Source organism: Aegilops tauschii, chromosome 4 (genome assembly GCF_002575655.3).
Source record: "Aegilops tauschii subsp. strangulata cultivar AL8/78 chromosome 4, Aet v6.0, whole genome shotgun sequence".
Classification (NCBI taxonomy): domain Eukaryota; kingdom Viridiplantae; phylum Streptophyta; class Magnoliopsida; order Poales; family Poaceae; genus Aegilops; species Aegilops tauschii.
This window is the reverse complement of record NC_053038.3, coordinates 118,000,234-118,015,831: the sequence shown is the minus strand read 5'-3', so window position 1 is coordinate 118,015,831 and position 15,598 is coordinate 118,000,234. Positions and strand designations below refer to the sequence as shown.

At 43.1% G+C, this 15,598-nt stretch overlaps 2 protein-coding genes across 5 annotated transcripts; both read left to right on the top strand.

The window, feature by feature from the left end:
- LOC109779752 (uncharacterized) lies at positions 1-684 on the top strand. Its single transcript, XM_020338381.1, has one exon. It carries the CDS (start codon positions 1-3, stop codon positions 682-684), a length of 684 nt encoding a protein of 227 aa, XP_020193970.1.
- Positions 685-1,346: 662 nt separating this feature from the next.
- On the top strand, positions 1,347-15,151 carry LOC109779749 (long chain acyl-CoA synthetase 6, peroxisomal). 4 transcript variants are annotated; one of them, XM_020338379.4, is made up of 24 exons: positions 1,347-1,667; positions 1,838-1,898; positions 2,064-2,141; positions 3,418-3,489; positions 3,582-3,663; positions 3,812-3,917; positions 3,998-4,074; positions 4,784-4,828; positions 4,928-5,014; positions 6,146-6,235; positions 6,338-6,417; positions 6,517-6,610; positions 6,964-7,052; positions 7,146-7,234; positions 11,395-11,524; positions 11,606-11,724; positions 12,180-12,303; positions 12,408-12,494; positions 12,669-12,772; positions 12,850-12,935; positions 14,302-14,388; positions 14,495-14,581; positions 14,654-14,786; positions 14,902-15,151. In XM_020338379.4, the coding sequence occupies exons 1-23, from the start codon at positions 1,421-1,423 to the stop codon at positions 14,747-14,749; spliced, it is 2,217 nt and encodes a 738-aa protein (XP_020193968.2). In that variant the 5' UTR covers positions 1,347-1,420; the 3' UTR covers positions 14,750-14,786; positions 14,902-15,151. The 4 variants fall into 4 exon arrangements, with proteins under 4 accessions (XP_020193968.2, XP_020193964.2, XP_040242759.1 ...); XM_020338375.4 differs by having other exon boundaries at positions 12,621-12,772; XM_040386825.2 differs by having other exon boundaries at positions 1,398-1,667; positions 12,411-12,494.
- Positions 15,152-15,598: the final 447 nt, after the last annotated feature.

The following is a 15,598-nucleotide window of genomic DNA, read 5'->3' as shown; positions in this document are numbered from 1 at the left end:
ATGGGCATTCGACGTCTCATCTGCCGCGGCGACTCCGACCTCGTGATCCAGCAGGTCATGAAAACATTCGACACTAAGGACCCAAAGATGGCAGCATATTACGCTGCCGTTTGGGCACTAGAAGGAAAGTTTGATGGACTAGAACTACACCATGTCAAAAGAAGCGACAACATCACGGCGGGTAACCTCGCGCGCGTTGGGTCATCAAGAGAGCCCGTGCCAGACGAGACCTTCCTAGAGATACTGCATAAGCCATCCATCAAGATGCAAGGCCTCGACACAACCACGACAGACCCCGACACCTCAGAAATTGCAGCCCTGAAGGTTACCCCACCATCCTCAGACACATCAGAGGAGGCCGTAATGGTGATCCACACCCAAGACTCGATCCAACCACTGCACGCCTATATGACCAAGAGTGAGCTCCCGCAGGAGAAAAAGGAGGCCCGACACATCGTCTCTCGTTCCAAGGCCTACACAATAATCAACGGCGAGCTATACAAGCGCAGTCAAGTGGGCGTCTTCCAGCGCTGTGTCCCAAAGGAGGAGGGCAAGAAGCTCCTCGAAGAAATACATGCGGGGGCTTGCGACCATCACGCAGCCCCCAGAACAATTGCAGCAAAGGCTTTCCGTCATAACTTCTTCTGGCCTCACGCCATGCGTGACGCCGAGGAAATTGTCTGAAGCTGCGAGGGCCGCCAACACTTTGCCAACAAAGCACACATGCCGGCCTCAACACTGAAGACGATCCCATTGACATGCCCATTCGCGGTGTGGGGGCTAGACATGGTTGGCAAGCTCAGCCTTCGCCAGGAGGCCACAAAATCTTGTTGGCGACAATCGACAAGTTCACCACGTGGATCAAGGCTAAACCGGTGACAAACACGAAGGCCGACACGACAATCAAGCTCGTCTCTGCCTCATTCACCGCTTCGGCGTCCCGCATAACATCATCATGGATAGCGGATCCAACTTCACCGCCTCGGTGTTCAAAGATTTTTGTCACCAAAGACGGATCCATATAGATTATGCGTCTGTGGCACACCCTCAATCCAACGGACAAGTCGAACGAGCTAACATGCTAATCATGCAAGGCCTCAAGCCACGGCTCATCACACCACTCGTTCGGGCAAACGGCAATTGGGTGGAAGAGCTCCCCTCCGTCCTTTGAAGCTTGCGCATAACCCAAAACAAATCCATCGGCTACACGCCCTTCTTCATGGTATACGGGGCGGAGGCGGTGCTCCCATCAAACATTGAATATGACTCGCCACGAGTCCGAGCGTATGACGATGAGGTCGTTGAAGAAAACAGGAAAGACGACGTCATCGAACGCAACAGCATCTACCAACAGTAGTTGCGACAGTATCAAGGCAAAAAGAACTAACGAATTGTGCCCAAATTCGAAGAAATTCTTCCTATGTTGCCCGTTTTGCCCAAACACCACCGTCTCCGCTCTTCTCCCACGCGGTACACATTCCGTTTCCCCTCCTCTCCGCTCCCCCACCTACCCTGCCCAGCAGCACCAGCGACGGCAAACCCACCGATGGACGCAACCGACCGCCGCCTCCGCGCCGTTTCCGCCCACCTCCAGCCCCAAGCAACCGCCGCCCGCCGCACCTCCGATAGCCTCGCCCCCAATCCCACCGCAGGGGAGTACGCCCACGGTACGCACGCATCACAGGCCCTCTCTCTTTCCTCCCCTGCCCGCCGTTGACTCGCTGGGCGGCACTGCCGTACTAGTACCCCGAAGAGAGCGAGCGACAAGGATTTTTTAAAATTTGTTTCAAATATAGCTTACCGATCGTCAGAAACTTACCGCAAATAGTTTCTCCAGTGCTTGGCTACAGCGCTGTCCTCCCCGAGAAGTTGCAGACTGGAAAGTGGAACGTGTACCGGTAGGTTCTTGAGGCAGTATAATGTTATGCTGCATTTTGCCTATGTCGTGACTCATAATTGCGCTTCTAATCTCTGGCAGATCTGCACATTCAGGAACTATAATGTTATTATGTTGCATTTCTGCCTATTTCGTGACTCTTAATTGTGCTTCTAATCTTCTGCAGATCTGCACATTCACCTATAACGCTGATAGATAGATTTTCAGACTACCCAGACATTGGGACGTTGCACGATAACTTTGTGTAAGCATACTCATCTTAATTTCTCTCTTGATAAAATACTTCAGTTATAATAAGATCAATTAAGCCTTTTGTCCCAAACAAGTTGGGGTAGGCTAGATATGAAACCCTTTCACGAGGACTTCCCAGGAGTTCACCCATCCTATTACTACTCTCGCCCAAATGGGTTTCATATCCAAAGGACTGGCTAGTTTTTACGTTCGCTCGCCAAGCCTATCACAACCCTTAGATATGAAACCCTTTCACGAGGACTTCCCAGGAGGTCACCCATCCTAGTACTACTCTCGCTCAAATGGGTTTCATACCCATGGGACTGGCTAGTTTTTACGTTGGCTCGCCAAGCCTATCACAACCCTCCTCCTTTACCTGGGCTTGGGACCGGCTATGCCTAGAAGACATAGGCGAAGTTGACAAAATACTTCAGTTATTTATCAAAAATAAAATAAATATGAATGGTAGCTAGGAGAAACTAGCCAACTGGCTAAATAAAGCAGGAGTGAGGATACGATCCCAGGCTGGCCTGCCCACGGTGCTAGCCGGTAGAACCCTTGGTGTTAATCACTTCAGTTTTTTATCACTGTAGTTCTTTTCTTTGTTTTTGAGAGAATATGTTCTCGTGCATTTCATTAAGTTAGAAAAAAGAGTCTTATGACAGCACAGGGCGACCTAGAGCTCACAGAAAGTGATACAATCCGGAAGTGCCATCGAAGTTATTCTAACGCGCTTGTTTCTATTGAGTAGCAAATCTATGGGTTTGGCACAAACTAATGCATTTTTTTTTGCGGTGAAAAAGGGAGCTTAATTTAGTTACTGATAGGATTACAATCGCTAGCCAGAAGGCTAATCAGAGCATCAGGGGCGTCTGACAACCACAACCTAATGCAAGTTGGGACTCTCTTTTTCTTGGTTTCTTAGTTTTGTTGCCAGAGGAAACTTGCTGCTGTAAAAATCAAGAGCTGCAAAATAATTTGAATATAATACAGAAGCTTTTGTCTGAAGATTTTGTTTAAAACTGGCAAGATGAGTTGGTGCAGCCTAAGTTGTTGATAAGAAAATTAAATGCTCAATGATATGATATTCATAGTCTTACATGTTTTTGAAAACCTTGGGCTGATGGGATGTTTGGCTAAAGTGACCCTCAGTATGGAAAATCAGTGTGCCATGGAAAAAGTTTCTCGCTATTCCTAATGTGTCTATATGGTTGTATTTCATATTATTCCAATCGCAGTACCTTAACAATCTCTCATGTATAGTGTCCTTGCTATCTTTAATTGGACAGGAATGCAGTTGAGACTTTCAGAGACTGTAGATACCTAGGTACAAGGGTCCATTCAGATGGAACAATTGGAGAGTAAGGATCAATTATCTGATGTATGCCTTAGATTTACCTTTTGTAGTGTTTCTTATCTTATCCTAGCTCTTGAGCGAGAAATAACATTACAGCTACAAATGGATGACTTATGGAGAAGCTGGCACAAGCAGGGCTGCAATAGGTTCTGGTCTTATTTGTCATGGAATACCTAAAGTGAGTCATCGGTGTCTGAAAAAGGCACTTGTCCTTTTCTTTCTGTTCAGATAAAGCTGTAGATGTTGATGTCTTGAAATAGCACTTGAATTGCCCTATAGGGAATTTGTTTCAACTTACCTTCGAGTATTCTTTTGATCTGAATCAGGGCGCACGTGTTGGTCTGTATTTTATAAACAGACCTGAGTGGACCATAGTTGACAATGCTTGTTCTGCGTATTCATATGTTTCTGTGCCACTATATGATACTCTTGGTATGTCCACAGCACAGAACGATCATTGTTCTCCCTTTAATCATTTTAGAGACTGATTTTGTTTTTCTTACTGTCTACAGGTCCAGATGCAGTTCAGTTCATTGTGAATCATGCATCAGTAGAGGCTATCTTCTGTGTTCCTGAAACACTAAGAACTGTGAGCTTCAATGATTTATCCAGACCTAGACTATTCCTAGTTTGTACAATACATTAAAACATCACTTATAGCAGAGCACTGAATAACCTGTAACCTTACATTGACACACTGGTAGAAAGTGAGCCTAGCCCACTTGGTTGGGGGAGTGGATGTACAATCCCACTACATGGATTTAAGTCCTCGTGGATGTGAATTTGGGTTCCTATTTATACTGTAGGGGCATCCCTTACAGCTTTCTTTGTCATACTGGTCCTAGCTAGGCTTGCAACTGGCAAGCACACTCCTGGTAAATGGAAACCGAGTCTTCCTTTTAGTGTTGATGTCATCCTACTCGGGGCTTTGTTTATATATATCTCATACACTCACTCTCAGGAGTGCTTCATAGTGTCAAAAGCCCGTATAGTTTATGAATGCATATCAAATGCCGTTAGTTCTGGATCATATCTGCATACATGCATCATTGAAGTGTTGGGTACTGGGGTCTGATCTGGCGACAATTTTTGTGTGTGTGCGATGATCTGGCAATAGGTTTGACTTGGTCTTTAATCCTAATTTAATTCTAGTATGTTATATGAGATGCTAAATCATATTATACACATCAGCTTGCATTTAGCTTTGCACTGTATAATGAGATAGACTCTGATAAAGAAGTACTCAAGTACATATGAATTTAAACTTATTTTGACTTACATTTGTCTGCTCATTTCAGTTGTTAAGCTTTATAACTCAAATGCCTTGTGTGCGCCTTATCGTGGTAAGTGCAGGTCATTTACGATTAAGATATGCAATTTGGAAAACCCATGATTGTTAAAAAACCTTTATTCTTAGTCTTTCCTTAATATTTTCTGTTTAGGTAGTTGGTGGAGTCGATGAGAATATGCCATCTTCACCTGCAGCTGCTGGAATGGAAATCATAACCTACTCCATGCTACACAGACAGGTGGGCTTTCTGAATAATCATTGAGTTTTCCTGTACAAACCTTGTTGGATCCTTTAACACCATACAGGTCACTTTTCATGAATGTTTCCAGTCAACACAATACCATTTAAACTAGTTGGTAAATCATTGTTTATGTGTATGTGGAGTTGAGAAATAGTAATGTTATAGCCATTATTGCCGACATCAATCTGGAATGGGCTTAGTTGGTTTTTTGTGGAATCACTTTGCAGATAGGTACAAAACTGACACATCTTGCTGGTGCTTATGTTAGAATATGCATTAATTTTTTTCCATGATAAAACGCAAAAGCCTTGCATTTTGATGCATTGACAGAAGAAGAGTTAGTACAAACCCAACAATGGGCAACACCCACATATTACAACATAACACCCCTAGCCGCTAGACTCCGTCGCTACCGGTAGCAGGGCGGCCAGCCCCTTTCCACCCCCAACACCCATTGCCTGGCTTCCGACTTGGTCACTCAAACAGGCGAGCCAAGCTCGGCTGGGCGCCGTTGAAGATGATTGTGTTCCAATGCTTCCAGATGCACCAGGTCACCAGCATTATAACAGAGGCAGTGCCCTTCCAGGCTGGGGTGGGGACGGAGCGATAGCTTTGCACTTAGGTTGCCGTTATACATTTCAGATTTTTGACTAGTACCTTATTAAGCCTTGCAGTCAGCACATGATATGAGTTACGGTATTGGGCTCAAGCAGAATGTGCAATTTATATCCTGACTAATCTTGCATGACATAATATGTAAGTGTGCTCAAATACATTGACTCTTTACTTCCATTGTAATACACGTGACCAAATGAGTGTGTACTGCAATCTTGCATGACTACGAAGGGTGGTGGGTCTGTATATTAACTCCGTTCTGGACAAAGTTGTTCATAAGTTGCAACTGTACATACACATTAACATTCACCGATTGTATTTGTTCATGCAGCTTGACATGTTAACTTCATTTAATATAATTTGAAATGCAAAACCTATGTCGTAACCACCATCCATACTTTATTTGCTTTGATTTTGAATAAAGGATATCACCACTTCTAGCTTTATGCTCATCCCTATTACTGGTTCCCCTTTTTATTTATTTATTGACTTCTTTTTATTTTTTTAACTCAGGGACATATGAGTCCCCAACCCTTTCGGCCTCCAAAACCTGAAGATGTTGCCACTATCTGCTACACTAGTGGCACTACTGGCACACCAAAGGTAAAATATTCATTCCTATGATGATTTGTTTGCTCCATTAGTCGGATTCTTGTACCCTTATTTTTCAGATATTTAAAGCTGGAGGCCAATCTTTTTTCTCAGGGAGCTGTTCTTTCTCATGCGAATTTCATTGCAAATGTAGCAGGCCAGGACTTGGGCGTTAAGTTTTACCCCTCGGACGTGTGAGATCTTAAATTTAACTTATAACTGTTGTTTTCCTGTGCAGTTTTCAGTTTATATCAGTTCATACTATTGACAATACCACTCGCCATTCTCCCCAGGTACATCTCATATCTACCTTTGGCACACATCTACGAGAGAACTAACCAAATATGGCTCGTTCATCGCGGTGCTGCCGTTGGGTTCTACCAAGGGGTATGTAGATCTGGACTATTTAGGACAATATGTTTACGAATGGCTTTGTATTATCATTCTAATAACTGCGTGTAGAACAATTTTGATAAGCATTCAATATTAAGTGATAATCAGTTCTTCTATAAGTTATTGCCAGACTTAAGTTGGAAGTGGATTATCAAATTTGCTGTTTCACATTTTAGTTGTTTCTAGTTTAAATAGTTCTACAAAACTTGTTGGTCATTTATTGATTAACTAAATACCATTAATGTCTCCTTTGAAGGATTGTCGTGTTCCAAGATAATATTGTAGTGTGTATACATTGTATGTTGGCTTCTTTTCATCTTTTTGATGAGTATTTTTATTAATTCCAGGATAATTTGAAGCTGATGGATGACCTTAATACTCTGAAACCAACAGTATTTGCGAGTGTTCCCCGGTTATATAACAAAATTTATGCTGCGTAAATATCACTAAACCAGTATTTTTTTTATATTTTTCCTCTTTGGTATCATATGTGATAGTACCCGCCCATATGTTTGGCTTATTTATGCAGAATTACAAATGCTGTGAAGGAGTCTGGTGGGTTGAAAGAACGATTATTTCATGCTGCATATAATGCTAAGAGGCAAGCTATTATTAATGGTAAGGAATTGGTTAAAGATTTTTTTGTTGTCACATATATAAGTAAAAAGCTTAAATATGCGCACTTCAGTCATCCATTATTAGTTTGGACTTAAGAGATCATTAGGGTCAAGTCACACTTTAGTCATCAACTTAGGATTTCCCTTTTCTCTCTATCCAAATTAATTTTCAGAGGGCATATTTATAATGATTGAGTTATGGAGAGGCCTTGGAGACATAGCAATAGTATGGCTAACTAAGCTTTGCAACCTCATTTTTGGTCAAACAAGATGCTCGAAGAATGGAGGCGGAGTATATTTGTACCAATCTTCAAGAACAAGGGGAATATTCAAAGTTGTACTAACTACCGTGGAATTAAGATGATAAGCCATACAATGAAGCTATAAGAGAGAGTCATTGAGCACCGCTGAAGAATGACAAGCGTGACTAAAAATCAGTTTGTTTCATGCCTGGGAGGTCGATTATGGAGGCCATTTTCTTGGTACGACAACTTATGGAGAGATAAGATACCGCGGAATGTCATGTGGTGGGCCTTGGAGAAACACAAAGTCCCAACAAAGTACATTACCCTCATCGAGGACATGTACAATGATGTTGTGACTGTTATGATGCAACTTATCTCTATTACATAGCCCTATATATATATATATATATATATATATATATATATAGACTTGAGGTGCAAGGAAAGTAAACATAGTCTAATAAGGACTCCTAGATCAATACTAATTCTTCCTAACACCCCCCCTCAAATGCAAAGCGTATGCAATAGCATTGCATTTGAAGAAGTGTAACACTAGAAAAAAATGATAATCCAAATCCGCGTCTTGAAAGTGTCGTCGTAGCATGAAGAGTCGTCACAACCTATCGAGTCAAGCCGAAGGGGTAACGAAGAGATGGCACATCAGAGGTATAAAGCATTGCATAAAAAATCATAGCCCACGACAACCAACGGCGAAAGAAGCTCGGCGGCTAAGGCACAATGGGCATAGATCGACAATGAAGAAAGAGTCCAGAAAATCCTATAAGAAACAACAAGGGCAAGTAGGCCACAAAAGTTGTATAGAAAGGATCAGGACCAGAGAAAGGCTGACGGACAAAGGTATGGTGGACTTGCATGGCATAAGAAACACAAAATATCAACGGATTTGGTGGACGCACCGGAAAACAAAGAGAACTAGAAAGAAAAAAACACACACGAGACGTAGATGCAGGAGCCATCGTGTTTGCAAAATAAACTGTAGAGAACCTAGTGCAAGTAATACGTCTGCTCACGAGAAGGACCAACGGTAATTAAGAAAACAACAAACAGAGATGCACGAGTGCTACGTGGTTTAGCAGCAGCCAGCGCAGACAAGCATGCAACAGTAGCAAGCGTAGCAGGAGATAGCAGCAGCATGCAACAGTAGCAAGCGTAGCAGGAGATAGCAGCAGCCACGCACACGGGTGTGCGGGAGCAGAACAGCACCCGCTGCGGCCAAGGGAGCACGCAGCAGCAAGTAGCGCACGTGCGGAGCAGAGGCAACGGCGGCCAAGAGGAGCACACGCGGGCGGCGGGAGAGGCGGAACGGCAACGGCTGCAGCCTCGATCTGGAAGGGGCGCCTGCGAGGGCCACGATCTGGACGTCATGTGTGACGGGATCTGGACCACGGCCTTGGGAGCATGGATCAGGAACCTTCTGGCCTGGGAAACAGCCGACGGATCGAAGACAGCATCCTGGAGGGTGGCACGTCATTGTGCGGGACAGGCAGCGCCCTGACGGCCATGCGGAGACAGCAGCCTGGATGAGCACCGGCAGAGTCGTGGTTGTCCAGCGGTGAGCGTGTAGAGGCCCAAGTTGATGCAGAGGAGTTCCACCGGGGTCGAAGGAGACAACCACGCTAGGTCTTGGAGCGGAAGCAGAGGAAATCTTCATCGAGAAGAGGGGGATCTAGAGAGAATTCACCGGATGAGCACAGGAGACGTGCGGATCGTATAGACCAAAAAAAAATATCGATCGAAGAGCAGGGATGAGTTGCGGTGTTCGGAGGAGACCTAAACCTAGGCTCTAATACCATGTTATGATGCAACTTATCTCTATTACATAGCCCATAGGGCATATATATATTACATAAGACTTGAGGTGCAAGGAAAGTAAACATAGTCTAATAAGGACTCCTAGACCAATACTAATTCTTCCTAAGTGTTTAGACAAGTGATAGCCAATGCAAGCAAAAGTTTGAACTATGGGAGAGGGTCGGACATTACACTCCCAACACGTCTATGCTCCTTTGGAGTTATGATGTGGGCAGCAGAAGTGGGGGTAGGCCGCAATTATTTATTGCGTTTACTGGGTTTTGAACCCTGAACCTCTTGGTTGTAAGTCATATGCACCTCACCAGTTCACCCATCAGCCTGAACTAATGGAAAGGGCTAGACAATCCACATATACACTTCAGCACCCCCTCTCACGTGTGATACGGGAAGTCAACACGTGAATAGACTTGGTATGGCTCAAGAGGCCTATACGTGGACACAAAGGGGGCAACAACAATTTATCATAATTTGTGAAAGCCAGGACTAGAACTCAAGACCTTGGGCCCTGATACCATGTTAAGCTTCATGCACTAGCCAACACAACATGAATTGTGAAAGCCAGGACTTGAACTCAAGACCTTAGGCTCTGATACCATGTTAATCTTCATGCACTGGCCACCGCAACCAAAGTCCGAACTGATGGAAAGGGCTAGGTAATCCGCATATACACTTAAACAATGGCGACACTGACGACTTTCCAACTAAAATAGGACTGCACCAAGGGTCAACTTTGAGTCCTCCTTTTTTCTATGGTGATGGACGAGGTCACAAGGGATATACAAGGAGATATCCCATGTGGTATGCTCTTTGCAGATGATGTGGTGCTAGTTGACGATAGTCGGACGTGGCTTAATAGAAAGTTAGAGCTATGGAGACAGACTTTGAAATCAAAAGGTTTTAGGCTTAGTAGAACTAAACTGAGTACATGAGGTGCAGTTTCAGTACTACTAGGCACGAGGAGGAGGAGGGGTTAGCCTTGATGTGCAAGTGGTACTGGTACCTTAGAAGGACACCTTTCGATATTTGGGGTCAATGCTGCAGAAGGATGGTGATATCGATGAATATGTGAGCCATCAAATCAAAGTTGATGGATGAAGTGGAGCCAAGCTTCTAGCATCCTCTGTGACAACAGAGTGCCACAAAAGCTAAAAGGCGGGTTCTATAGGACGACGATTCAACCTGTGATCTTGTATGGCGCATAATGTTGTCCAACCAAAAGGCGACTTGTCCAACAATTAGGTATAGCAGAGATGCACATGTTGAGATGGATATGTGGTCACACAAGTAAGGATTGGGTCCAGAATGATGATATACGTGATAGAGTTGGGGTAGCACCGCTTGAAGAGAAGGTTGTCCGACATCATCCGATATGGTTTGGGCATATACAACGCAAGCCTCCAGAAGCGCATGTGCATAGCGGACGGATAAAGCGTGCTGATGATGTTAAGAGAGGTCGGGGTGGACCAAATTTGACATAGGAGGAGTTCGTTAAGAAGGATTTTAAGGACTGAAATATCATCAAAGAACTAGCCATGGACGGGGGTGCGTGGAAGTTAGCTATCCACGTGCTAGAACCATGACTTGGTTTCAAGATCTTATAGGTTTCAACTCTAGCCTACCCCAGCTTGTTTGGGACTGAAAGGCTTTGTTGTTCTTGTTATTCTTGTATATGTATACTGATTACGTGATCGTCAAATATAGCTGGCAAGAGAAACATAAACGGTGCAGTCAGCCATTTGGACTCTGATAAGCAAATGATCTTCATGTAGGTCACTATTTGTGAAATGAAATAGGGTTATAGACGCGGGAAACGGAAGCTGGAAGCCTTTATAATGACTTAAGAGTTTCCTATCATAGAGCACGTATTGTTAGTACATTGAAGCTTGAGCTAGTAATCCTCTTGGGTTATTTACACTGAAGCATGTAACTCATACACTGAAACTTGGGCTAGTATCTGAATTACCAAGAAGTTTTCATTGTACTGAAAGATGCATTTTTAGCATTTACTGAACATCATTTGATTCAATCTTATTTACCACCAATACGTATAATGAATGAATATTTTTACTCTTAATGTCATTAGGACGGAATCCATCCCCAGTGTGGGATAAGCTGGTATTTAACAAAATAAAAGCTAGGCTGGGTGGACGAGTAAGGGTTATGTCTTCAGGTGCTTCTCCATTGTCGCCAGATGTAATGGAATTCCTCAGAATGTAAGCTAACTTCATTTGCCCTCCCTTAGTGTGGCATGATGAAGAACCTGGCTTTATTAATCATAACACTTTCTTTTATAGATGCTTTGGTGGTGATATTCTTGAAGGCTACGGAATGACGGAAACATCTTGTGTCATTACTTTAATGGATGTTGGTGATATATCAATTGGTCATGTTGGATCTCCCAATCCTGCTTGTGGTAAGCTCCATTTTTCAGGCGCGGAATCAGATATGCTTGGCTGTAGTTGTGCTTATACAGATGCTAATTGCCCATGAGGCCAACTTAATGCAATAACAGTATACAGAGAAGCCACCCTAAAGTTATGACGCACTTGCATGGATTTGATTATTTTGCAATGATGGTCATATTTTGAAAGCTGACGGTTACTACAAAATAATTGCATCAAAGAAACTTATACCATATAGTCATTATTTTATATTTTATGTTTGGCATTTGTTTTGGAGTTACTTTTAAGTTCTTCAATTTGTTTGATTCTGCATGCTGATTGGATTGAATTAAGTTTGTCTAATTGTTGTGAAAGATATCAAATATTCTTACTCATGTAACAAATGAAGCCGTGTTCCATTTGTTTCGTAATATTTGCACAGCTCACTCACATGCTTTCATAATGCAAACCCTGTTTTCATTTTCAGAGGTTAAACTTGTGGATGTCCCTGAAATGAACTACACATCTGAGGATCAACCATACCCTCGTGGAGAAATATGTGCCCGGGGACCTATAATATTCCAGGGTTACTATAAAGATGAAGTTCAAACGTAACTTGATATCCTACTTCTGTTTACCTTTTGTTAAGTAGGATTTGATAAATGGCTCATGTAATTTGTCAAAGTGATATACGGATGTGTTTTGTAACATGCAGCAGAGAGGTCATTGATGAGGATAGTTGGTTGCATACTGGGGACATAGGTTTGTGGCTGCCTGGAGGGCGCCTAAAGATTATAGACAGGTAAAACTGGAAGACACTCCATATTTCCATGAGGCTTTTATTTTACTTTGAGTGCTGTATCTATTGCATCTTATCTGTCTGTTGTTTCTATACTCTCTGCATGTCTTTCCCCCGGACTCTGATTAGTCTGGCTTCTCTTCCTAAATTACTATTTTTATATCTCCGTACCTCAAGGAAAAAGAACATTTTCAAGTTAGCTCAAGGAGAATACATAGCTCCGGAGAAGATCGAGAATGTTTATGCCAAGTGCAAGTTCATTGCCCAGTGCTTTGTATATGGTAATATCATGATTTTCTATTTGCTGTAACTATTAATGTTGGTCATGCATATTTTGAATATGTTGGTTTGGATGCAGGCGATAGCTTTAATTCTTGCCTAGTTGCCGTTGTAGCAGTTGAGCCAGAGGTGTTGAAGAGTTGGGCTGCATTAGAAGGAATCCAGGTAATATTCGTTGATTGTTGCATACATGCATCACCTTCTCCTAATCTCTTAAGAACACATAATCAGAGTAACCCTAACTAGAAAATACCGATTATTTGGAAGTGTAAACCATCAATATTTTTTTCCCTCGTATGTTCGGATTATGAATACTTTTTCTTTTGCGGTCCAGATTATGAATACTGGAACAGTGAATTATGTATAATTACGAAAATACAGATCCTATTTCCAAAACCAGAGCTATAAATGAGACTCTAGATATTTGTGTTACATGTGTATGCTCTATGCATTATGAGAATACTACAGTTTTTATGATTACCACAGTTTAAATTACTGTGAGCTGTTTTTTTTTCGAGAAAACGCAAAGACTTTGCGTTTCTTTTCATTGAAAAGTGGGGGAACAGGTTACACGCCTCCTAGGAGGTGGTTAGCAGTTTATTTTACAATGATCTTAGTGGACATCCCAGGTGCTAGGGATCACCAATCGGAGGCTTGAAGCCCCGGCCCGAACCCATAAGGCGGCCTCTGCTTTAATTCTCTCTGTTAGCAGGTGCACTGATGGTTGATCCCCTTCGAAGACACATGTGTTTTGTTGTATGCACGGTGATCTGTTTGGCAACCACACAAAACTGCAATATTAATACAGCAGTATTCCCTAAACCACGGTATTTTCTCTGCATAAGAAAACAACCCTGGACCTCTTTTTTTAAAACAGAGCATGTGAAAAGAACGAGCCCATCCTTGGCCGCCGCCGTCGCCCTGTCGTTCGTGGAGGCTGTCTTGGTCGCCGGCCATGAACAAATCAAAAAGGTTCCTCCCGCTGCTTCCTCCGATTTTGCCTGGAAGTCGTGTCCGTCCAATCCGTTTTTCGCTCTGCATGATGGGCCTGGCCGCGATGACCAAGCCGTTCTCGTCCATGCGCCGCTCCACTTTGCGTGGTGCGCCGCCGGCATAGCCGTGTTGCGGAGCGTCAGGTCGTTGCTCCGTGCCAGTATGTTGTACTAGTTTGATTGTATCCTTGGTGAGTGTAACATGCATCGAGCTTGTCCGTCCGTTCAATTAGTCGGTGGTCGTACTAGTTTGTGCATGCTAGTGCTTTGTGCATGGCTGTTAATCAGCTTGCAACTCTAGCTAGCTAGCAATGCGAGCGTTTGCAACTGCTTCAAACGGCGAGATAGTTAATCTTGGTTGGCGCATATAAGCTCTTGCCAAACAGGTCCACAGTATTCCCAATACTTCAAAATACTTTGTTATATCAAAACTGTGGTTTTCTGTACCTACAGATTAAATTACTGTAGTTTTCAATACTTTGGTTTTTTATAATAGTTTGCTATCAAACACAGCCTAATTTGTCCTTGCTAACCTGTAGTATGAGGATTTAAGACAGCTCTGTTCTGATCCTAGAGCAAGAGCTGCTGTGCTGGCTGACATGGATTCTATTGGGAAGGAAGCACAGGTCTCTCTCTTGACTGTTGCTGCACACTCTCCATAACTAACATTCTCTATTCCGGACGTGATCGAGATGATTCCTGATGATATTTCTATACTTATTGTTGTATCAGCTAAGAGGTTTTGAGTTTGTCAAAGCTGTTACTCTTGTTGCTGAACCATTCACACTAGAAAATGGCCTCCTCACCCCAACATTCAAGGTAGGCCCATCAATTCTGTTTGAGTGGATTGAAATGCAGGAATGCTGACACTTCATTTCCGTACTTTTGTAGGTCAAAAGACCGCAAGCAAAGGCGTATTTTGCAAAAGAAATCACAACTATGTATGCACAACTGCTTGATGCAGAGTCAGCCAGGCCCAAGTTGTAATTACACAAGTATTGGTCAAAATAAGCAGTCAATCAAGGTAGGAGATTAAGCTTTACAATTGTTCAGTTCATAGCATGAAATAAGTGGCTGTCTTGTACTGACACGGCAAGCAATGTGATGGTAGTTCTTGAACCTGTCCCTCCCATGTGCAGGAACCAAAACTAATCTTTCCAATCAACAACAGCCTGGGACAGTGCTTGGTGCAGTTAATTTGATTGCTGTGGTCAAGTATAACTGAATGAGCCCAGCATATGCATTTTCTTAACTTATTTTCCCTTTTTTTTTTACAGTACACGCATGTAATCCTGCCGTTGTAAAGATACATAGAGTAACATATTGGTGACCTAATCTTGACCTGTTGTATGTGCAATATATTACAAGAAAAGCCAAGTGTACGCAAAATCAGGAATTAAGCTGCTGTGCGTGGTAGTATATGATAACCACATGACGTCTTGATATTTTTAGTTAAAAAATAATATAGAACAAGTAACCTAAAAGAGAAACTTGAAGTTTAGGCATTATCACTCCTATAAAGGATGTCCATAGTACCCGCCTAATGGAGCCTCCCAGCCTGAGAGTGCCCTCCTACCTTCCGTTGTGTCTGAGCCTCATGCTGTTAGAACAACTCCAATGCGAGTTACAGCAACTCCAATGCGCCGACCCATTTAGTCTGTGCATGTCCGTTTAGATCAAAACAAACACAAAAATCGGCTCAATGCGCTGACCCAAATAGACGCGCGTCCGTTTTTCGTCCGCCAGGTGATCCATTCCTATCCCAAATTTGAGCCTCATTTGCGTCGAGACGATCCATTCCTATCCCAAATTTGGGCCTCATTTGCGTCGAGGCGG